The sequence below is a fragment of the Fundulus heteroclitus genome, chromosome 15 (genome assembly GCF_011125445.2).
Source record: "Fundulus heteroclitus isolate FHET01 chromosome 15, MU-UCD_Fhet_4.1, whole genome shotgun sequence".
Classification (NCBI taxonomy): Eukaryota; Metazoa; Chordata; class Actinopteri; order Cyprinodontiformes; family Fundulidae; genus Fundulus; species Fundulus heteroclitus.
In genome coordinates, this window is record NC_046375.1 from 24845176 (window position 1) to 24869405 (window position 24230).

The following is a 24230-nucleotide window of genomic DNA, read 5'->3' on the forward strand; positions in this document are numbered from 1 at the left end:
AGTCTCCTTTTTAGGATGTGAGACAATGATGTTTTTCATCTACATAAATAAATGAATCCTCTGACACATGTCAGCACGCACCCCTACAGTTTTATGGAAGCGCAGCATTTAGCGGCCTTGAATTCCCACCTTCCATCAATGATGCCGGATCAGCCTGAAAGGTTCTGCTAGATCAATTGGACCTTTCTGCATTTGCACCCAGAGAGGATCTCACTGCGCACCCAGATCACCATCAGTAGTTGGGAGACAGGATCCAAAAGAAAAGTCCAGAACTGAGACGCAGTAATGATCTGATCAGATTAAAGGCAGATAACTAAATATAACCGGACCAGCAGACCCAGAGGGAAAGATGGTGGTAGCAGCTCTGAACTCCTCAGATGGAGCTAGTGCTTTTAAATCGACGTGGATAGTTAGAATTGGTAGCAGGAAAAGTCCGTTTGGACCCCAGACCTGCAGGTCTTCTGGTACATTACGGATGGATTTGATTTTTCAGCATCCCAGTGAATTTAAAGGTCTGGTCAGTGTCCAGATCCCAACCTATGAAAGATGACAGAGCTGCTTTTGATGTAAAACATGGTGCTTCTACAAAAACTAGGTTTTCTCCGTTGAATTGTACAGGATGTGTTACATTATAGGTTGGAAAATGTCAATTCTGATAGTTTCTAGTGATGGACCAGGTGTGCATCATTACATTTATTTATTGATCATATCCCCACACGCTTCCTGCTTCCTGGCAGACGCGGTTGTGTCTAAGTGCTGGACTACAGATCAGAGTGAAGCTCAGGAGACGCCTGAGAAAGAGACAGATCTCTGAGCTGGAGGGGAAAATCCTGCTTTAATATCTTGAGCGGCAGGAAGTCCACACTGGAGGACAGAGCTGCTTTCTCGTATGTTTCACCCTTTTTAAAGTCACAGATTATAAAAGTAAAAAAAAAAATTCACATTTTGTTTTTGTCAGGCTCAGAAGTTTAGGTCCAGATGTAAAGTTTTAGTCTCCATTTGTCAGTAAACCTGGCAACAATCAGCTGGAAGGGTTACTTTTTGGATCAGCTGGGCTGGCAGATAGAGCTGAGACACATTAAGGCAACCATCCAGACGGTCCGACTGCATGGAGGGTCTGGTGGCGAGGTCCCAATCCGACCCCGGACAGATCTCCACGGGTCTGGTTCTCCTCGTACATTCTTTACGTTGTAGAACCCGAGCTTTGCCTGCCTTCCTGCTCTCACCGCCGCGTCGCTCGGTTCCAGCACGCTGCGGGTCACTTTAGGCCGCAGCTCCATCATCCCCCAGCATCCTGAGGATCCCGTTCCCGGGGACGCCGAGAGCCGCCTGCGTGGCGCCGCTCAGGTCTCTGATGCTGCTGTACCGTGACTGGCTGTCCAGTCGTAGGGTGGAGTCGTGCCTGGACAGGCTGTCCAGCCGGTTGGTGCTGAGGCGGGGCGTGGTGCCGTAGGGCCGCTCCTCTGCCGCCTGCAGGCTGGCCGCTGTGTGTCTGCCGGGGAGAGCAGAGATGAGCTCGAGGAGGGACTGGCTGTGCAGACGAGGGTGCGGGGTGGGATGCTCACCTGCCGTCTCTGGAGCGCTGCAGGCTGCCATGGTAGCTGCTCATCTTGGAGCGCCCGCTGCGTACCGACCCCGCCCGGCTGGTGCTGGCGCTGGGGGGCTCGTCCAGCATAGCCAGGTGGGTGGAGGAGGCGTGGGTGGAGGTCCCCTGGGTGGACGTGCCCCTGGACTTCCTGACGATGGGCGTGTTGGGGTCCCTGTACAGCAGCTGGGCGAAGTCGGGCTCCTGGAGCACGTGGCGGCTGTCGTTGACCATCCCCCTGCAGCGGGGGAGGGAGGAGGCCAGTGAGGAAGACGAGGAGGAGGAGGGGAGAATGGGGAGGGAGAGACGCAGGAGGGTGGGGAGGGAGAGGGGGAAGGTGGTAGGGAGGTGGGTGTGGTAGGAGAGGATGGAGGAGTGGGTGGAGCAGGCGGTGGGACAGGGGGTTAATGCTCTGAGTGGGGAGGGAGGGGGTGCAGAGAAGGGCCTGTGTTCACCAACAAGCCTCACTGAGGAGCACGTCTACACGCAGCAGAACCCCAACCAGACCAGGCTGGTCCCCCCCCACCAACCCACCCGTGTGACGCCTGGCTGGTGACCTGTGTCCTGCCTAATCACACCAACCCTTAAGGACCCCCGTCTACGGCCCGGGAAACCCTGCAGTGGGTACGTACTCTTTGCGTCTCTTGCCGTGGAAGAAGCTGGCCCACTCGAAGCAGGTCTTCTTGCTGCCCACCCAGAACACCGAGGGGATCCCCACGATCAGCATCATCAGGTATTTGATGAGGAAGAGGGCCAGGTCGGGCCGGCTGGTGCTCTCCACCTGAAACCAGACGAACACAAGGCTGGTGACGGCGGAGGCAGGAGGAGGGACTCCTCGGCACCAACTGGGTTGGAGGAACGTCATCAGTGGGGAGGCAGGAGGGGGGCCAGGCTGAAGCTCAGCACACATCCAAACCAGACTAGTGAAAAAGCTTTCATGGATTTATAAATGTTAATGTGGCCAGAACCACAGGGTGCAGCCATAGACATATAAACGTAGACGCCTCATTGGGCGCAGGTTTGCACGTCGACGTCACCGCCATATTGTATGTGGCAGAGAGTAGTGAATGTCTATGTTCCCTGTGTTTACTCTCTCTCTCTCTCTCTCTCTCAGAGAGAGAGAGAGAGAGAGAGAGAGTGTGTGTATGTGTTATGAATATAGCATGAATATAACATTGTGGTCTTCATTATTTCATTAAGCCGTGTCACATGTGAACCTATAGTCACAGATTAGCAACAGACCTTTTGGGGAAGTATTAGAGATAAAATTAATAATATGAGAAAAAAGTGAAAGGAGAATAAAGTAAAAAAAAAAGAAGCCAAAAGTGGTAATATTATGAGAAAAACGTCATATTACGAGAAATTAAGGGGGAACATTTCCAGAATAGTCACAGTTTGCAGAAATATTTTAGTCCTGGAGTAATAGGGTCAGATTATATTTTTTTAATTATTATTTTTATTATTTACAAGAATAAAGTCAGGAGAATGAAGCCAAAGGGATACAAAAATAAACTTGTAATATTACAAAAATAAAAACATTACGAATATAAAGTATATTCTGAGATTAAAGTCCCTCTCATACTGTTTAAGTGTCTGAGTCTAACAGCAGATTTGCCACATTCAACATGGCGGATGCTCTGACTCATCTGCAGCATAGGCAGAACTCGCCCAACGACGAGTCTACATATATGATGTCTATGGGTGCACCCACATCAGATATAAATCATCCCATCCTACTGATGGGACGATTTACGACGTGTTGCAGCTTGACCACAGTGACCCAGTGAGGATTACAGCACCGCTCTCCACACGGCAGCCTTCCACACTAAAGCTTGGTTATTTCTTTTGAAAAAGCTCACCAAGCCTTTGTAATATCAAGCATCCAACAACAGGCACTCAGGGAGGGCTTGTTAGGTGATACTGGCTGAAAGGAAGCGAGCAGAAAACAGACAAAGGGCTGAGTTTAAATTATTAACAGCTTTATTATCTCCGGTGCGCCGATGCTGGAGGCTGCAGCAGCTCCCCGGAGACCAACGTCTCTGCTAGCTAACACGCTTCCACCCAGCTGGCACCTCGCACGCCAGCCTCCTCTCCAACACCACAGTAAGACTTTTCTTTTCATTTTGTTCAAGGGCATCTGTGCAACCTGCCCCCCACAGCGACAGGCTGGTTATTATCGAGACGAGAGTGGTGAAATGAAGTCAGAAATGGCTTGTTAACCTGTGTGAAGCTGTTGTTGCCAGTATTTAGCAGTTTAAGTCATGCTCCTGCAGAGGCTGTCTGTCACTGATCGCTGGATCAAGACCTGGCTGCTGCTCTATTAGACACTCAAAGATCCTTTTTTTTGTTCTGGCCATTGAATGCACCTTACCTGAGCTCTTTGGCGTTTTGGAGCAGTTTTGGTCGTTATCTACCCGCCGTAGATACCGGGAAGGCTGACAATATTATAGCGCAGTTGCTCTGTTTGATTAGTTCGGCCTTTTGATCTCCAGCAACATGCTAGATCTGGAAATGCTGGCAGCGTTTGGCAAATCACAAAGTTTACTAGGGGTCTGCATTCTCTGGAGGACACCTCTGGAGACCACTGTTCACTCAGTAATGCTAGCTGCAAAAGAAAAGTGAACCAGCTTAAATAGTCAGCTCTAGATCCTTTCATCTGTGCTTTAAAATGTTAGTAAAACCCCGTTTTACACCCAGTCCTCTCACACAGCTCCTAACAGAAATAACCATCATGATTTCCAAGTTCAGTCAATTAGTTCCTCACAGGATCCACATCAGCAGCTCAACAGCCTGAGAAGATCTCTGACTGATGAAACTCTTAACTAGTTTAATGCGTTTCAAGTTGACTTTTATGCACGATGCAAAAAAAAAAGAAAAAAAAAGAGATCCACCGCCTCACCTGAGAAGAAAAAGTCATGAGAACTGAAAAAGATGGACAAAATCTTCTCTTTCCTATGATTAGCTTCTTTAAAGCACACATCTGTGACTATTAAACAACTCTTTCCATTAGTTTCTTTGTCACACTGAACCGTCTCTGGGACTTTCCAAACTAACGCTGATTTCTGAGCTGTGTGGAAACGTTGGTAGAAACATTTCTTCAGCCTCACACGCAGGGTCTGAGATTAACACTCGCCAGACGCCAAATGCGAGTAAATTTTCTGTTTGGCGAGGGCTAGCTGCCACATGGCGAGTAAATGTAAAAAGACAATAAAAGTAAAAGAAAATGACCAAGTAAGCCGTGTTTTTCAGTCATCATTTCCGTGGATGCTTCTTTACGCTCCTCTGCTTTCAACAAACACACACCTACACAGACACTCGCACATGTGACGCAAGAACAACAGCAGCGACGTCATGTCTGCTTGCTAACAACTAGCGCTTAGCTCAGGCTAATTATGTAGCAGGGTTATGTGGAGATATTTAGCAGAATTAATATTTTGGCTGGTAAAAAATATACTTGGCCCATGAATCAGGAAGTTCCTCCTGTCCTCCGCTATTCAACTCTGCAGTGTTTCAAAAACAAGAGATGCGATGACAGGAACAAGTTTCACTCTGAGTGACACGGGGACTTATTTTAACGCCACACCTCCAGTAAAAGCTAAAGTCGTGGCTGGCGGTAGCGGCTCATTGCTGTTGCTTCGGGAACAGATGCTATGAGCCACTACCGCCAGAGACCAGATGCCTTAAAACAGGACAGAAAGAGGCTGCTGTGTAAAAGAGAGCGAGAAGGAAACAACTTCCTGAGTTATTAGGTGACAGTGAGGTGGTTTTAACCCAGCTAGCGGAGCTCACCTTATACGGGCAGGGGATGTGGTAGTCTCTGCACTTCTCCTGCACCCAGGTTGTCTCCCAGATGGTGCGGTAGCTGCTCTCGTAAAGGTAGCAGGCGATGACGGTCAGCAGAGGAACCAGGTAGAGGACGGAGAACACGCCGATACGAATCATGAATTTCACCAGCTTCTCCTGGTTCTCCTTCTCCAGCGGGATCTCCATGCGGACGCGGTTAAGCGCAGCGATGCCGGCCAGCAACAGGACGACGCCCACCTGGGAGAGGGGAGGCGGCCATGTTTAAATCCTCCTTACAGCAGGCGAACCTTCTACCATGTACCGCTTTACAGCTGTAAGCTAGCACTGCCTCAGGAGGGCGAAACACCACAACATGTCTGCTCTGTGTTGGTCTGCTACATAAAACACATGGCGTCCCTTTACAAAGGCTGCCTACTTCAAACCAAAGTCACTGTATTAGTAGAACTTGTGGCTACCTGTGAAGCTTACCGTATTTTTTGGACCATAAGGGGCACTGGATTATAAAGCGCACCATGAATTAATGTGTCTGTGTCTTTGTCACATATAAGGTGATTATAAGGCGCTCTAAATATTCTTCCCAAGTGTGTAATATCACTCCGCCCCTCCGCGTACACAGCTCTATCCGTCTCTGTCAGGAGGACAGAGTAGTTGGACTACACTGCCCTGTTTCTAACATAAAGCCAAAATCAACATAACTTTTATATTGAATTAAATTACTAGGTTTATTGTTGCTAGCACGTACTCTGGGCTAGTCTCTCTGCCTAAAGACTCCCACATACTCTGCTGTACTGTACGCATACTATGAGCTGTGTGGACTCCACGCTGACTCTGTGCAGACGTTTTACCCTTCATAGTCCAGCGTACTGTTGCCTACATTTCTTGTGGTAAATTCCTACAATTCCCAGACTTTCTGCCAGTGGGACAAAGCGGTGGAACGGATGGTAAAATGTGAGATTAGCTAGCTGAGCACCTAGAGCCGTTTCTTTTCTAGCAGGCTCCCACCTGTTGGTGAGAACAAAGATGAACTGTGATAGAGCAGCTCAGTGTCACATATAAAACAGTTTGATGTAAAGACTTCATGCAGCAGACAAGCTGTAAAAATTAAGCTGTACGTGTGGACCTCCTCAGAGTGAACTATGCCTGAGTACCTGGGGCCTTTACATGACTGGACTTCTAGTTTAGACATTACAGTCAGGCAGTCTTGTAGACAGTTCAGTGGTCCAATCAGGTAGTGACACAGTGTACCGTAATGCTCCGAATATCCATTGAGCAGAGCGGCTTCATTGATAACCAAAGTCGTACATCCACATTTTAACAGATTTTGAGCGCATTGTACCAGATAAAATCAGTCAGTAAGCACAATGGTAACCATATATAATGCGTACTGGATTATAAGGCGCACCTTAAATTTTTGAGAAAATTTAAGGATTTTAAGTGCACCTTACAGTCCAAAAAAATACAGCACATAAACAAAGAGGTGTGTCTAACAGGGTTCCCACACCTTGGTGAACATCAAATTCAAGGGCCTTTCAAGAACTTTCCAGGACCAATTTCCTCAAATTCAAGGACCACACGTGGCGGCATTTACCTACTGTGACCGCTGAATAGGTTATCATATTTTAATACAATGCAAATTCAATAAAAGACTAAACGGCATAGAAGTTGTTGGGTCAGAAGCAATGCAAGAAAGTGGACTTATGGATTTATAGCCTACATTGATATTGATCAAATTCATAGCCTACATTTATATCCACAGTACATGGCTATGCCATACTACATTACATATAAGATGTACATTAGCCTACCGTTTCATGGAATTTTATGGAAAAAAGTGCAGCATTGAGATGTTCAGAATTATATCAATTTGTTTTACTTTCATCTTTGATTAAGCTAGTTTTTGACTTTGACCCTGAAAAGTTGCTAAATATAGCGCCAAGGTCGCTGAGTTGGCAACACTGTGTGAATGTAACCTATTGGACGCACGTAGGCCTAAACCGTAGCCTACCAACTAACGAAGAAGAGCGAACGTACTTTTGCAAATTAAAAGTCTGCAGAATAAACATAATTTTAAAAGATCGTGTGGTAGTAAAATAATGACACGAGTCGTCATCCGTGTGAACTTTCAACCCCACAAAATAATTCAAGGACTTTCAAGGACAAGATGTTTTTTTGGCAATTTTCAAGAACTTTCAAGGGCCTTGAATTAATTTTTTCAGATTCACAAACTTTCAAGGACCCGTGGGAACCCTGGTCTAAAGCGTCCTCCTCACCACCACATCCAGTCCCAGCGGTGCCAGCAGGAACCAGCGCAGAGCGGTCAGGTTGTAAAGGCCCACAAAGCACACGCCGCTCACGCTGTCTCCCTCGATCTTGTTCATGGCGAGCAGCGAGACGGTCAGGACGCCCGGGACGCCCCAGGCGCAGGCGTGGAAGAGAAGCGCCTTCTTCTCTATGGCCTCGCTGCCCCACTTAGGAACCGCTGCCAGGAACCAGGTGATGGTCAGGATGACCCACCACACGCTGCCGGCCATGGTGAAGAAGTACAGCACCATGAAGAGAAGAGTGCAGGCCTGAGAAAAACAGAGCAGGTGTTTGTTTTTTTATCAGCGTGTTGGGGGGGAGCAAGGCAGAGCACGACGTCCAGATCTGACCTTGTTGTGGGAGCCTTGAGTCACGGTGGAGGCCCTGAACCTGCCGGGCGTGGCTGCGTTACAGGAAACTCTGTCCTCCAGCAGGAAGCCCAGGAAGAAGACCAAGGACACCATCATGTAGCAGACGGCGTAGAAGATGATGGGCCGCTCCGGGTAGCGGAAGCGGGACACGTCGATGAGGAAGGTCAGGAAGGTGAAGAGCGTGGCGGACAGGCACACGATGGACACCACCCCGATGAAGTAGCGGGCGAACGTCAGCTCCTCGCGGGTGAAATACATGTTGGGGCACGGAGGGGAGCAGTCCCGGACGCCCATGAAGGAGTACCCCAGCTCGGGCTCGATTTTCAGCTCGCGGGGACACCAGAAGCCGTAGTCCCTGTGGACGGAGGCGGGCGACTCGGTGGCGTCTGAGCCGGACAGGAGGTCCACGGCTCGGGGGTAGGGCTCGTCGCAGTCCGGGAACCTGGGGAGGAAACAAAACGCGGCTGAGCTGTTCACACACGGCCAACATGACTTCCAAAGTATTCACACCCCTACAACCTTTCCTCGTCTTTCTCACATTAAAACCCAACTTCTACGTCTGTTATTGGGACTTAAACATTTATCACAATACTCTATCACTGTTTGACAAAAAGCACTTCAAGAGCCATTGGCCGCAGTCACGCAGCTTTAGGTAGGGACATTTTATTGCTAAGCATTCAATTATATTTCTAAAGATATTTATATTTTGTTCTGCTGTCACGGAACCAATGGGGAAAGTAAAAATCCATAACAATACTTTTAGTTTTCTGAGGTTTGTCGCCATCACCATAAATCAACATTTTTATCACCATAAAATAAATTTTTCCCAATACCTGCACAACATAGAGCAGTTGTCCTAGAAGAAGGATGAAGATAAATACAGGAAAGCCCTGGAATAGAGGCTGTTCCACAGAGGGAGGAGAGGGGGGGCTTAGATCAAGTCCGTCCTGAACGGTCCAGTCAAAGTCCAGACATGGACAGACATGAAAACCGACTGACCACAGAAGCTCTCCGTCTAAACGGAGCCTGGGTTCATTTGGAAAGAGGAAAAGGGAATAGAGGCCCATCTGCTTCTGTGCACATATACCTGTGTGGCCCAGCAGGCTTGACCCCAGGCAAATTGCGGACTTTTTATATTTCTTTTCTTTTTTGTTGCAGTTTCTATGTTTTTGTAATCGTTTGTAAAAATAAAGTATAAAAAAGAAGAAGGGGGAAAAGGTTTTGGTGTTTAGATGTGTAAAGATGGTGGAGAGACGGTCCAAAAGGTTCTGCAAAGCATCTGATAGTACTTTGGGGGGTGCTTAATACAAATGAATGCAAGACTAGAGATTTACTTGTTGAAAATTTTGAATATCATGCATGTTTTCCCTTCAATTAGTTCGTCTACCACTTAAAATCCCAAGGGGACCTGGAGAAGTTTAAGGAGTAGGAAGACTTTTGTTACAGCCAAGCAGCTCTACACTGGGACTACTCTACTCCTCCCACACACGTCCAGGGAAGGAGCCCCAGTCCTGCTCCCACCTGCTGCAGTCCATCTCCTCGGGCCAGCTGACGCCGAACATGTCCATCAGCTTGTAGCAGTCGCTCTTGGCCTGCAGGCAGAGGCGGCGGCAGGGCGAGGTCATCCGACCGTACTCGGTGCACACCGGGGCGTAGACGGCGCACAGGAACATCCTGAGGTCTGGAGAGCACTGCAGGTTCACCATGGGATGGAACGGCTGGGCGGCGAGACGGAGAAAAGCAGAAGTCAGGGCATTTGACAGGAAGGAGCTCATTTTAAAAAGACGAAGCCCAGGATTTGGAGCAAACAAGGGGGTCAGCGGAGCATGAACAGTGATGTTTTCTGGAGATGAGTCCATCAAAACAACTCTGGCCTCTTTCCTGATAATCCCCCCCATCTCTCCCCCTGCTCCTCCTTCCCTCTAACCTCCACGGCTCCCTGCGCTGCGGCAGACAGGCCCTTTGTGTTGCAGAGAGGACCACGCTGTGGCTGACTGACACTCACTGACAACATGCATACACTTGCTGACAACAAGGACTGCCGGCGGAAGTGTATTATTTACAGGCTGCCCGCCCCACGGGGCAGCGCCTCGCTTCCCTCGCACACTGACAAAATGTGCCAGGAGGCGGAGGGAGAGCAGTCGGCATCTGGGGACCGGGATGAGGGCGAGACACGCAGACACTCCCATCATCTGCATCCCCACCTACAAGGGTTTGTGTTGCATCAAGGCCCCCCGACCACGCCCAGTCGATCACAGGAGCACAGCGTGGACCCTCCCCCCGAAATGTAAAGACGGAAGGGCTGTACGGGCCCAGAGACGGGGGGATGGGGACAGTAAATGGCTCGTTAGAAGGACGGGGATTAAGTAAGGGATGATGCCCCTCGACGTGTCCACTATCAGGAATTAATGGATGACGCAGAGTCCATTCATTTACGATAAAGGACACCTTGTTGGGTATTATCCCGCTTACACCATGGTCACTTACGAAAGAACGAAATATTAAATCAATTAATACTGTAATGGTTTTTTTCACCGTTAAAAACGTACGTTTTTCCACAAGAAGCGGCTGAGAGAACGACTTAATGTCTCGTTGTGACGTGTTGCCGAGGTAACCAGCGTCAATTATCTCACCATTACTGTCTAACGTTTGAGATAATTTAGCACAACCTGGACTTTTCTACAGGTGTCCTATGACACTTTGTAACGGACACCCAGCAGCCAATCAGAATCGAGCATTCACCCAGACCACGGTGTGAGAAAATGTCCCCGCCGTCTGGCGTTTCCATCCACCCCTCATCGCTATGAGCCCCGCGCTCGTGTTTCACATCTAATCGTCCATCATGTTTTCCAGCCAGGGCGGAACAACGTCTCTCTTCCATCAAGAAGCTTGTTCTGGCTCCACAATATCAACCAAATATGTGATTGCAATACTATTATGGAGAATTGTGGTGCCGGCATAAATTACAACTAACATTTTTGACCACTACACAACGATCTCACCATAAACGCTCATCATCATGTGGACATGGCAGTGAGGCGGTGGTGGTTTGGGTCAACCCGTCTCAGAGGAAAGGAAACTGAACCAGCAGGACAGCGTCACTGCTCACATCGATTCAGGTTCGACATCGACACGCGTTGCCGAGGCGTGATCTCAACCCTCTGGACGGCACAGCTGCTCACACGGACGGGCCTAACCCCCCTCTGGGGAAAGGTGGGACGGCCGACCGAGACCAGGATCGGTCCGTTTGGAGACAGTGACAAGTTTGGAGAAGTGGTTTGTGAGGTTTTTAAATCATAAGCCACAGCATCATGTGGCAGCATCATGCTGCGGGGCGGCTCTGCTGCCAGTGGAAACGGTGCAAGCAGGCGGACTGACTTCCTCTCACATCAGCAGCTGGACGGTGGAAACCTGGACTCGGTTTGGTGTCCCGACAGGACAGTGATCCAAACAGAGCTAGGCATGGATGAACAAGGCTGACACTGAGCTTCTTGATGGTTCTTAATCCTACTGACCAGATGTGGGCCGTGCTTAAAAGAACAGCCAATAATAACGAGTACAAGTGGCCCTCAGACCGCCTCGGTATCTTGATTGTGACCGGAAAACAACCTCTGCAGCATCTTTTCTGTTCTCATCTTCTAGCTCACAACCCAAGAATAAAAGAATTTAGATGCGATGATGTAGGATTTTACAACTTTTATCCCCTTTTCTACAACGACAACATCGGACCTGAACAGACCCCCAGATGTCTGCCTCCCCTCCAGCCAATCACACGTGGCTGCTAGACTCTGTGTGAGAGCGTCGAGCAAAAATAAGTTTAACACTTAAAATATTTCTGCACAGTACGAACATCAGTCAGACAGACTGTTGTGGTCATTTATGTCCAATGTTGCCAAATCACAAGTTTTATTTATTTAGTTTTTTTCTCTAGACAGAATATACTTAAGTTAGTTTGGAACCAAAATCTGTAATTTTTATATTTAGAATTGTTTAGGTTTACTTTGGTAATTTTTAGTCCCTCCCATGAACTTAAAGATTAAGAGCACACCGGAAGGCGTGGTGGAGTTGGCTTTTGTTTGCCAAATATCCGGTGTGACGACGGCAGGTTGTAAAATGTATTTTTTTTTACCAACTTTTGATAAATTTTCTGAACATGTAACATCTGATTATGTTAACTTCCGTTTTTATCAGAGTTGTAAGATAGTTTTAGGTATTGTTTTGTCCATAAGTTGGCTGGAAATGAACAACATATATTGTTTTTCAAACCATCAAGTCCGAAGTGTGCTCAAGAAACAAACCACCTGTCGCCACCAACAGCCTTTATTGGACAATGTTGGTTTTTCGACTTTAGAAGGCCGCGATGCAGACTAATCTATGAGCTTACGTTGTGCTTTTTGTTATTGGCTGTCTAGTTAGAAACAAATAAACTAAAATTAAAGTGGCTTTACTTCAATGATCCTTAACATAACCAGCAAAGCTCCTCCTTTGGCTTCATATCAAAAGTTCAGCAAGCTGTTTGTCCTCATCCCTTCACTCAAATCTTAGTTAAAGGAGCGTAGTGCAAGTTCCAGGATTTTCCCAGAAGTCTGCCCCCTCTGGCGATAAACTGAAATGACATCAGTGTTGTGCACATACATGGGAGAAGAGGAAAAGCTTCTGCCGCTGCGACTGCATGGGGTCTTTTGTTTAGAGAAGTGATGTCTTCTGAGAAAAAAGGGGAACGAGTATACGTCCTTGTGACGCGCGCACTCAGAGGATTCGACCCGAATTACTCGACAACTGACTAATAGAGGCAACTGCGGTAAATAGAGGATAACTAATTTTACACGCCAGGCAAGTGCAAGGCCATGTACAGGAAAGAAAAGAAATAACATTTAACTTCATAACTTGCACTGTGCACCTTTAAATTAAACAGTATAAAAACATTTTAAAGACTGCCCTCCCACCCACAATGCCTTCTTCCACCAATGATCAGTTTAAGATCAGAAAACTCGAGGAAGATAGCCAGTTGACTGGCTGATCTGAAAAAAAAAAACTAACGTCATAGAGAGGAGCAGAACTCTGCTCCTCACATTTGGGTGAAGTCAGCCGCACCTTCTCTGTGTCTTCATTAGGCGAGGCACTTGTGTTTGGAAATCAAACTATTTTATCTATCTAGACCTGGCAATACTAGACCTGGCAATAATCCCATTCCAGATTTCTCTAGGCTGTAGAGTAAAACAGTAGAAAACCACTATGGTTTTATGGAGAAATAGGTGCAGAGAAACGGTGCATTTCATTTCAGACGACCAAAAGTGTGATTAGTCTCTACTTTAGTCCTGTGACATCTATTCCTCTAGCAGTGATGCCAAGACGGCGCAGCCTGACTGCTCAAACCCGATCTAACGTCTCCATTTCTGCGCTGTAGTTTTGCATCCTGCGGCTACTTCCATGCAGGACTCAGAACAATGCACCGCCCTGCACTGTGCCGCACAGAGACGCGGTAGCAGAGACGGTTCAGTAAATATGTAGGCTACTGGGAGCCATGATTCACTGCAGATCAGCTCCTATTCATTGTGCTCAGGCTATTTTTATACCTCGGCCTGTTTACCCTCCCGCATTTCTTCGCTATCAACGACAGGCTTTTATCCGGCAGTCAAGCCATCTTTAGGAGGCGGTTTAAGCGGACAGAACTGATCTAGCAGCCCGACATTTCGAAAGAAGAGGCCCACACTTTGAAAACAACTGCTTCAGCCGCTGGCTCGGTGAACGGCTCAAAGCTTCTTAGGCAGATTTTCACTTCAGCCTCGGCCAAAAGGGAATACCCCTTTCTGTCCTATGGTAGCTGATGTTTTCTGCATATACCCCACTGCCACAGTCATTAAGTGCTCATATGGTCTCTGTAACGCTGTTTTGAAACCATAATTGGTAAGCTATGCTTCATGCCTGTTAAGCAGCCAAAGGCACGCTGGCTTCCTGATCTGACAGCTTGCCATAAAAATAAAACTTCTCTTTAAAGAGAAGAAGAGCCAACAGAGATAACATTCTGCACAATAAGCAAAAACTGCTACTAAATGGAGCTTTATTTCATTCAATCCATACGATCACAACAACAAAAAACTATTGTTATACGTAGCATTATCATAGCTAGAGAAATAGTTTTTATCTTAATCGAACACGATGAACACAACCTGAGGCGGTGTTGAAGGACTTCGCTCTGCAGGACGGCGCTAACGAAAGGCGCCGTCAGACCGCTGTTAGTTAGCACACCTCACGGGAATCTTGAAGCAGTGGCTACAAAAACAAAAGCCACAAGGTCTCTGAGATGTTGAGCCCTATTTTATCCAGAGTCTGCAGGACGGGCAGAAAAATAAGCCTCATGTGCAGATACTGCATGCGTTTCACAGCCAGACAATACAGGACAGTGTGACAGGTGATGTGTCCATGTTTGCAGAGGGATGGACAACATTTAATGCTGGACTCTACCCATCAGAGTCATCTGTTCACATCTGCAACAAGAACTCATTACAGTTTTCACTATGCTGCACATAACACAGTATCAATGTGTGCAATAGAGAAGGACCATTGCTTGCCGAGCTCGGCCAAACATTCACGCTCCGCTCACCAATAGAATCGTTTGTAGGGACAGGCGACGTAGGCTTCATATCATCACTGTGTTTTATGCATTCAGATGAAAAATAACAGCTTTTGCTATAAATGTATCACCGGGTGGGACTCTTTCACAAAAACAAATTGCTCTAAATATGAAATGTATCCAGTGTCGGAAGAAAAACAAAGTTATTAACCTTCCCCAGTTACACTTGCTGCCGCTAAACAACACAAAATAGTCCCAGTCAACCTCGTGATGAGAAGCTCGCTCAGTACTTGCATCTCACCGGACCATCGGTGGGACGAGTGAAGCTAACCACCGCCGCCGCTCAGCCACCTTTTCAGGTTTGCAAAATTATTCCTCACCACAATACCAACTAAAGGTCCAGTAAAGGTCCAGCTCTCACATCTGGCCACATGGACTTTCACTCTCCTTTACGGACACGCTGGCTCTAGATTTCAGTGACGGAGATCCTGAAGCGCGTGGACACATGCCCTGTTTTGCTTATCAGACCGATACCAATATGTTAAAAAGGACTAATATTGGCCGATGTCGCTGTTAATGGCGATAAATATCGTGCATCCGTAATTGTGATGACGGAAAAGATCCAGTGGGTTATTAGCCATCAGCTAATATTCACCAGTGTTAATATGTTGCCCTCATATTGTTCATTATTCTATTGATCGCCACAGACCGACGCTGTGATCTATCCGCAGAAGTTACGCCGCCATGTTTGCTGAATGGACTCCGCCTGAACCTCAGGCTGGACATCTGCCTGGTTTGTTTTCCTGGGACTCGTGTGACTAATTTATGAAACTGGTGGAGGTCATCTAAAACAAATGGTTTAAGTTGCCTCTGTTATATTACATACTGAGGTCAGGAAAGGGACGAGGAATATTATTTATAAATATAAATGGTTATACAATCGGTCTTTATTCATTGTGTTTAGCTGGTTTTGTTTTTTTTGCTTTAAGTCAGCTAAAAACAGAAGGCATTGGAAAACCAAAAACACAAAGTAACTCATACGCTAACCAGGACCAGAACTAGAATCGCGTTCACAGTTTTAAAGTATTTTTCTCTCCCTGAATTTATTTCCCATAAAAACTCAGTCCTGATGAGCTGGGAAAACGGTCTTCTATTCGTGGACCTACTACCCTAAAATACGGTTAACCAATCAGCTGCTGGTGGCGACATTAAGCTGTGTCATCAGCGTAGCTGTGAAAATTAATGCGCCTCTTAAATTACCACACAGAGCAGAGGGAATTAGCATCATTTCTTCCCCTTCCTCCTGCTGCACGTTTCTTCTGAACGCTGCGTGGTAAAACCCTCAGATCTTCTAGACGTGAAGGGAAAATAAAAAATAAAAACATTCCTGACCTCGGTTTCACCCCGCACACTTCTGATGCAGGCAGCCTGCTCTGAAGCGCGGCGACATTTACTGTGATTTTCATCGTTAATTCAACCAAGTCTAATTAAGAGCAGCCATCGGTGGCTGTGTGCGTTACCAACGCTGCAGTGATTGGTTTCTAATGAAGGCTCAGAGTCGGCTGCTGAGACTCGGTGAGCCGCCGACAATAGAGCCCAACGTGGCCGACTGGTCTGCGGTGATGTTCTTTTTCCCCGTCAGTCTCCTCCCTCCGTACCTCCCTCCCCTGTATTCCCACTGCTCCTCTACCGCCATTCCAGCGCTCCACATTTCCAAGCCCGCTGCCATGGCGACGAGAGATGCATCCACTGGGAGGAGGAGGGTTGGAGGAGGTCAGGGGTGCAGGGCGGAGGGGACCACCTCCTGGCAGGCCGGGGGGGTGGGGTGGGGGGGGGAAGCCCCTGCCTCCTTTGTTAACGGCACAATTGAGACTGTTTCCTGGGCAACGGTAGAGTCCTGCCAATGGGGGAGGTGGGGGGAGGACAAAGGAGGCGCAGGACTGAGGGGGGTCGAAGCGAGGGAGGGAGGAGTGATGGGTCGACCAAGCAGCCGTGTCATTCGCTGCTAAGAGAGTGTTTGTGTTTGACACTGTGTGATATCCACACACACACACACACACACACACACACACACACACACACACACACACACACACACACACACACACACACACACACACCGGCGTCTCACTCTCTGGATGTGCTCCGTATTCACTGCGCTGCCAATAAACACGGTGTTGGACATTAGATAAAACAAGAGGCTCTTTTATAGTGCGGGTCACGCTGGGTAGGATTTATCAGGCCTCGTTGTGTCTCCGTGTTGTGTGTATCTGCCTCGCTCGGGTACGTCTTCACTACAGCCACAGCAGGCGCGCTTCTCCGGGGAACCTTTTTTCCGCGCCGTCTCACCAGAGACGGAGCTGAAGCCTTGCGGCTCCTTCTGTAAACGCGCTCACACGCTGGCAGGGTGGAGTATGTGGGTTAGGCCACACAGCGGCTGAAACCTGACGCCGTTTATCTGGACGGGCCGCCAACCTGAGACGGGAGGCCGGCTGAACCGACTGAAAGGAAAAGGGGGCAGAACAGGGACGGGCCAGATTAGAGCCAGATTAGAGCGGGACTGCCCATTAGTCCTTGTTTCTGAGGCTTTTATTTACACCCAGCGCTGGATACACGTCAAAGCTGATCTGATGGAAACACTCGGCGTCCTGGGCCGGCTCTCGCCACGGTGGCTGTCGTTCTTTATCCATTCATCGTTACAGAGACCCGTCAGCGAGGCCCGGCCTCCGCCCAGTTATCACTCTGACGTGATTAGCATTTTCAGTTGGCCCCGACCCTCATTAGCATTTTGTACAGCCACTGCTTTTAAAATCGCTCACCAAAAGAAGATCTGAATCCAGTTTCTAACGTTCTGTCCATCGTTGGGGGAAGCGCCCCCCCCCCCCCCCCCCAATACCGCTGCAGCAGCGAGTCTTTTGGACACCTCTGCCCCGTAAAAACGCCTGCTAGCAGCAGCTTCAGGTCCTTCAGCATATTCTCACTGGATTTGGTGCTGGACTTTGACTAGGCCACTCACTGTAGCTCTGGCTGAACGATTAGTGCCGCTGTCGCGCTGCGAGCTGAGACTCTGTCAGCTCCATTTGTCTTCCCCTCAGCTTCCCTGTCCCTGCTCAGAAAACAGCAATCCCCGCAGCGTGATGCTGCCACCACCGTGGTGTGTTCATGGTCATGTGCAGTTTTGGTTCACCCATGGGTTTGGTATGGATGCCAGAACGTTCGGTTTCGGGTCTCCTTAGCCTTCGGCACCTTCGTCCACTGGTCTGTGGCACATCTTTCCTTCAGTGATGACTTCTTTCTTGTGGCTGGAGCTTAAAGGCCGGACTTGTCCTGCTCCTCTGGGCTAAAGCTCTCATTAATACTTCTTTCCCAGCCCTTCAGGTCGACGGCCATGTCTTAGCGGGTTCGCGGCTGTGCCACTCCCTTGCTATTGTCAGAGGAAACGTTCAAAGCTCTGGTTTTCCTTTCATAACCTAGCCTTGCTTCAACATTTCTCCCCCTACCTCCTCCCTGACCCGTCCTGCTGCGTTCCTTGACCGGGACCGACCACGCAGGAGGACTCTACTCCTGACGGTACGGGTCGTTCTTCTTCTGCGTCCCTCACGTAAAAGCCAAATAAGACGTTGGTGATTCTAACACGGCAAACAGCACCTACCGCTGTCCTCCACTGCGCCTAAAACACGCGGACTCTGGCGTTTCTATTGAAGCCACAAATGGAGGAAATGATCAGCGGCGGCGTATTGCTCTAAGTGTAGGTTAGCGGCGAGCAGAGGGTTTCTAGCGGCTTAACCGAGTTCCTGCCATGAATCCAGGCTGCTTTGGGAGCTGCGCAGAGCATCCATGTCTAAATAAGGGGATTTGAATCCATTTCAGGGTTTTTTTTTTTCTTTCAGCGATGCCATTAAAATCTGCCACGCTCTTACTTATGAGAGTGTGGCACAATATCGCTGTAGCAAAAAAAAAAAGATTCCCAAACCCTCGAGGCCCCTGTCCCATTAGAGCGGCGAGGTCATTCGGCGGTCAGCGATGACGGACGGGAACATAAACGTTTCAGCTTTGATTCGTTCAGAAATGAACATTTTTCTCTCTGCTCCAGCCTGCGACAAAAGGATTAATATAAACGCCGTTAAGGACTGGTTCTACACGTTTGTGTGGCTTTGTCGCTGACGGCACCGTGACAAACTGCCCTACTTTCCCATAAAACTAAAACCGGGGAAGATCTATGAAAAGAGGGCTTGAGAAAAACAACAACTTCAAGAGACAGCACTTCAGGCGGGGTTGAAGAGAAAGAGCAGAACCGGCAGGCGTTGGTTCCCGTCCAACTCCCGGCTTCTCCACGGTGCAGGGCATTCATCATTATGATCGGGGCTATTAAGCGGGCCTAATTCCCCTTTAAGAACCCGCTGTCGGCTCTCTCTTGGCTGCTATGGCGCCTTCTAAGCTGTGAATTCAGCCAGGGGCCGAGTTATCAGCAGGACAAGAGCCCAACAGAGGAGCCGTGTCCATGATGTGGAAACCGTCGGGTTTCTGGCTGACGAGCACCCCGGGGCGCTAAGAGAGACCTAACTGTGGATCCGTGACCGATCAAAGTGACCGCTGTCAGAACCAGGAGTGCGTCTTTCTGGTTGATTCGGCTTTCATCCAGAACGCGTTCACACAGTTTTTACAGCGTTCACACCGCTTGAATCGCTTTACTTTTTTTTCTGCGTTAGCCACACACTTCTATGTATTGTCCCAGGATTTAACGTGAGAGGACCTCAACCATCAAGAGACAGCCACCTCTGTGGACCCGCCGGCTGTGATGGAGAACATGTGGTTGCACATTGACCCGGCCTGGCGGGCGGGCCGTGTTCAGAGGTTACGTAACCCCGGCTTCTGAGCGCCATGCTGCTTCTCCCAGCAGCCCCTGCTGAGTGCAGCTAAGTGGACAGATGGATAGCAGGGTGTCCCACAGCCTCACCATCGCCATGTTAGCAGGGTGGGGCCGACGGCTGGATGGGACGCAGGGCCAACTGCAGCCTTTTCCTCAAATCTGGACAAATTTCTCCATGGGTCGACAGCCTAGAGGACCGACCCATCTGACAAGTGGATGCTTTTGTCTCCTGACTTTAAAATGCGTGTTTTAAAGAGGATGAGTGAGCCGTGATCTGCAGATGTCAACGGATCCACTAAACACAGAAATGTAAACTATAATCCATCGCTGGGACCAAAACACAGTATGTTCTGCTCCCTGCTTTACTGGTGCAGCTGGGTCGTTCCTCTAAAGCCTGTTATGTAAAATAGATTTGGTGAGCAGGTGCTGATGTGAAAAAAATCCCCCCATGTTGGGGTAAACCAGCGCTGCACATCTGTAAACATCCCAAATGTGCAGCCCGTCAGCCAGCACAGCGGCTCGGGTCACCGAGGACAACCCGAAGATGTAATCTGTCAATGAACGCGTCTGAAACCACGTCTGAAACCGCGGTGAGCCGTCCTCAGACATCCGCGCCCCGCCGCGCTCCCGGCAGACACGCTGAGGCCCTTACATAACCAGCGGTAGTTAGATTATGTACTCCTAATCTAACCTGGAATACGCCGCCTGCACGGATAGGAACGGGCAGTCTGCTGCCGTCTGACGAGGGCTCAGCACTCTGCAAAAGCCCGAAAGCTGAGCTGAAACAAAACCGTGCTTCACAGAAGGTCTGGGAGGCAGAGAGAGAGAGATGGTCACACGACTGAAAGGGGAGAAAAATGTCGCGTCGCTTTAAAAAGCCACAGTTTCTTTATTTTTGTGGCCGTTATTTGACGGCAGGCTGACAGGAAGTGGGGTGGAGAAGGAAGGGGAAGGCATGCGGCAACGGTCCACGGGCCGGGACTCGAACCCGGGACGGCCGCATTGAGAGCGTGGGTGTCGCCGGTTCTACCTCTGCGTCACCGCCGTGCCGAGAAAAAAAATAAAATAAAATAGCCGCATGTTTAAAAGATGGTAGAAACCCTCTGTAGGAATGTCCCTGCATACGCTAGCTAGTCGCACCTTGTTAAAAAAACGCTCTTTTACCATCTTTCTGGTTTTACGCAGCAAATATTGGTGTTTATCACGTACTGAGATGCACAACATCTTCATATATGATGCATTAATACATGCACTGATCAGGCTCTTATTGAGCAGCAACAGTTTCCTTCTTTTCTTTGAGGTCTGATTCACGTTCTGGGTCAATTTTTCTTCTGAGGAGAAAATTGTGCTGCGGGTTTCTGTGGTTAAAAAAATTCAAATAAAAGTAATTATGAGCCAAACAGAAACTGTAGGAATTACAAGACAAGAAAGACTTGCATCTAAAATTAAGAGTTCATAGAGCAGAATTATTTTTCTGGTTCTTTCTCACCGATATTTGATCCATCCATCAATCAAGGGAAAATCAGCCAATTTCAATCCCTAGCCAACCGACTGAAGCATCAGCTAATTTATAGTTAAAGATTTAAAACGGGACATTTTTATTACAGAAAAATTAACGGCTTACTGTTAATTCTTTTTTTTTTTTTTTAGCCATCAACTATTAAATGGATTGTCCTAGCTAACTTCATCTTTGTCAAAGTGAGCATGAATAATACTTTTAGACACAAAAGTCCATTTATTCGATGCATTTCTGCCTTAAATGGCAGAAATGAAGCTCGTCTCAAAGTGCATCAGGAAGAGAAATATTAACCATCACACCTTTTTTTCAAATATCTTTCAAATATTGGAAGAACAACTGGAAAAACGTTATTTCTGAGTCGTTTCTTTTTCCTGTATAAAACCTACAGCGTAGAAAATTCACCTCCGTATTTTATCATTGCCAGACGCTCCTGTGTTTAAATCAGACGTTGCAAGAAAAGTAAATCAAATGATCATCTAGAACAATTTTCAGAGGATTTTTGTTTTTGTACAATTTCTAGAATTCCTTCAGCCACCGCAAAACCCACATTTTATTTGTGCTTAAAACCTATTTTTCTCCTGAATTTCTTTGAAGGAAAACCTGCATTCCCGTTATGAAGCACACTAAAACCCTTCACCCGCACACAAACGAAGCGGCGCCGGGGGGGGGAAAGCTCTCCAACTGTACCTCCATGGCGAGGGCGGCCGTCTGCTGGTCGTAGTGGTTCAGGATGTTGGGCATGAAGGTGGAGTTATACGGCAGCCCCTGACACATGCGCAGGGTGATGGGCTCGCAGGTGAACAGGCTGTGGCTCCCCGCCGCCGCGTCCATGGGGATGGCCACGCAGGCGGCCAGCATCGACACGGAGAGCACCCACAGGAGATCCATCGCCCGGTCTGCACGGGGCCGAGGGGGGAGGAAGACACCCAGGAGACGGCCGGTTAGGATGAGGGGCTGCGCTCTGCTACCGTAGGGCTCATCCACCAGGTCAGAGGAGTGAGGAGGCTCGAGTTGACCGACTCAGATCACAGAGAAACGGTCCACCAGCATCCTCGCAGCTGAAGCCGGCAGCGTGGGGCATTGCTTTGGGTCCAGTCAGCCTCCACGGTGGGTGGCAGGGTGCCCACCAGCCTGAGGGAGGCCGTGCCGCTTCAGGAGGAGACTCACACAGGAAGAACCAAAGGTGGCGGCAGATGGAAACCAGACTCCGATCTGCAAACAGGAAAAAACATCAACACAAAACTAGTAAAAGGTGCAGAATTTAAAATAAAAAATAGTCAATCCGGACTACAAATTGGATTATAATATGAGGAAATATAGCTTAGATTATGATGTGTAGGTGGTTTCATGGTTGATTTTTTTAATGGTAATTAATCAGCAACAAACAGAACAGCACATACAATCAAATAAAAGGAAAATTGGTTATTTAAACCTTTAATATTGTTGTATAACGATCAGCTCGAGTGTATTCTCCAGCAGCTTTTATTATATGTGGCTTTAAGGTCTTTGCAGAAACAGATCTGATATTTTATATCGCCATTTTTTCCCCTTTATATTACAACTCATATTACCACGTCGGTGCACAACCCGCTACAACTCAACACAAATAATAAACTTCAAAGGAGCAGGTCATCCTTGTCCGTGTGTGTCATTTAACGCAGATGAGTGTAGCGTCTGTCCATCTGGTTATCAGCGGGAGCAGCTCCTCTGTGTCTCCTCAGAGCTCCTCTCTGATGGGGAATTAGCCGACGGACCGGACCGGGAGGCGGGTTGCTCCCCTTCTCCCCACCCAACACGCGGATTCAACCCGAGGGAAGCGGCGAGGAGCGAACAAAAGGAGACGGAGGGGGCTCCCGTCCTCCTGGCTGATGGTGAGCGGAGCGGAGGCGGACGGGGCTCCGCTCACCGGCGTTATCGTTCACCGCTGAGAGCGGCCGGCGGGGCGGAGGCGGCGGCCGGGAGGACGGGTCGCTCCGGAGGAACACCCCACACCCAGAAATGTACGGAGGAAATAAATTAACGGGGGAAAAGATATAAACTTTACCGGAAGGTCCTCCCGGGAGGTTCACGTGCAGCAACGGTGGTCTCAGCAGCTCGTCCACTCTCTAACAATGAGCCAACCTCCTCCTCCTCCAGCCTCCCTCACCTCTCCTCCTCCTCCTCCTTCACGCACGCGTACCTCCCTGCGTCAAGCCCACGAGACACTCAAGATGGCTTCCGCTCAAAACCTACCAAATTAAAAGAAAAACAGTCTCTCATAAAAGCCCCGATAGTCCACACGAGACACAAAAAGATATATTATATGTCACATTATTACCCATTCATGCCGGAGCAGAGTGGGTCACGGGGGTGTTGGTGCCCATCTCCAGGGGCCATTGAGTAAGAGAGGCGGGGTCCATCTTGGTCAGGTCGCCTGTCCGTCACAGGGCAACGCAGGACTAAATACACACGTCACCTCCCTACATTTAGAGATGCGTAACAGTCACGTTTAAAATAAACATGACTTCAGTCGCTCCAGGTTGTCAGGTTCCTGAAGATGCAAACAATAAACAGAACAATCATGTTTTCGGACTGTGGGAAGAAGTCGGAGTACCAAGAGAGAACGCACGCCAAACTCCATGTGGAAAGACCCCCAGCCTATATTATATTATATTATATTATATTATATTATATTATATTATATTATATTATATTATATTATATTATATTATATTATATTATATTATCCTCCATGAAGTGTTTGCAATAGCTACCGGTGAGTTTCCTGCAGTCACACTGGTGGATGTTTTCAAGCCACGAAGTCTCAAATCATTTCAAAGGCTAAGGATGCACACCTTCCAAAGAAGATGGAGTAAGAGGTTGTGGCAGACGGCGGCCAGCAGATGTCACTGTTGGCCACGGTGAAAGCAGGTCATTGTTGTTGGTAGGTTCAGCTCTGAAAACAGAACTTCTCCAGCCCGTTTCTCTCAGAGCGTTGGAAAACTTTGCCGTGTCCTGATATAACAGTAGCCTCAGCTCACATCTGAGGTCCATGGCTTTAAAAAGGCTGTTTAGTTATCCTCTACTTATGTCAAACTGTTTCTACTATAGGTTACTTTATGTAATAATAATAATAATAATAATAATAATAATAATAATAATAATAATAATAATAATAATTAATAATTAATAATAATAATTAATAAAAGAGAATAACGAGTTCAAGT

The 24230-nt window shown here is 48.1% G+C and overlaps 1 protein-coding gene across 2 annotated transcripts; it reads right to left on the minus strand.

The window, feature by feature from the left end:
- Positions 1-816: 816 nt before the first annotated feature.
- On the minus strand, positions 817-23196 carry fzd3a (frizzled class receptor 3a). 2 transcript variants are annotated; one of them, XM_036147067.1, is made up of 9 exons: positions 23069-23196; positions 21712-22236; positions 9583-9779; positions 8041-8503; positions 7660-7959; positions 5375-5626; positions 2218-2366; positions 1566-1997; positions 817-1492 (listed from the first exon to the last, which is right to left on the minus strand). In XM_036147067.1, the coding sequence occupies exons 2-9, from the start codon at positions 21910-21912 to the stop codon at positions 1264-1266; spliced, it is 2223 nt and encodes a 740-aa protein (XP_036002960.1). In that variant the 5' UTR covers positions 21913-22236; positions 23069-23196; the 3' UTR covers positions 817-1263. The 2 variants fall into 2 exon arrangements, with proteins under 2 accessions (XP_036002960.1, XP_012733533.2); XM_012878079.3 differs by having other exon boundaries at positions 1264-1492; positions 1566-1823.
- Between the last annotated feature and the right edge of the window lie 1034 nt (positions 23197-24230).

What these genes read in the sequence shown, in the direction of transcription:
- fzd3a (XM_036147067.1), bottom strand. Translation starts at nt 21,912, where the DNA reads ATGGATCTCCTGTGGGTGCTCTCCGTGTCGATGCTGGCCGCCTGCGTG. An exon ending in CGGCCGCCCTCGCCATGGAG is followed by an intron (nt 9,780 to 21,711) that starts GTACAGTTGGAG and finishes CTCGCCGCCCAG; the next exon opens with CCGTTCCATCCCATGGTGAA. An exon ending in GAGGAGATGGACTGCAGCAG is followed by an intron (nt 8,504 to 9,582) that starts GTGGGAGCAGGA and finishes TTTCCTCCCCAG; the next exon opens with GTTCCCGGACTGCGACGAGC.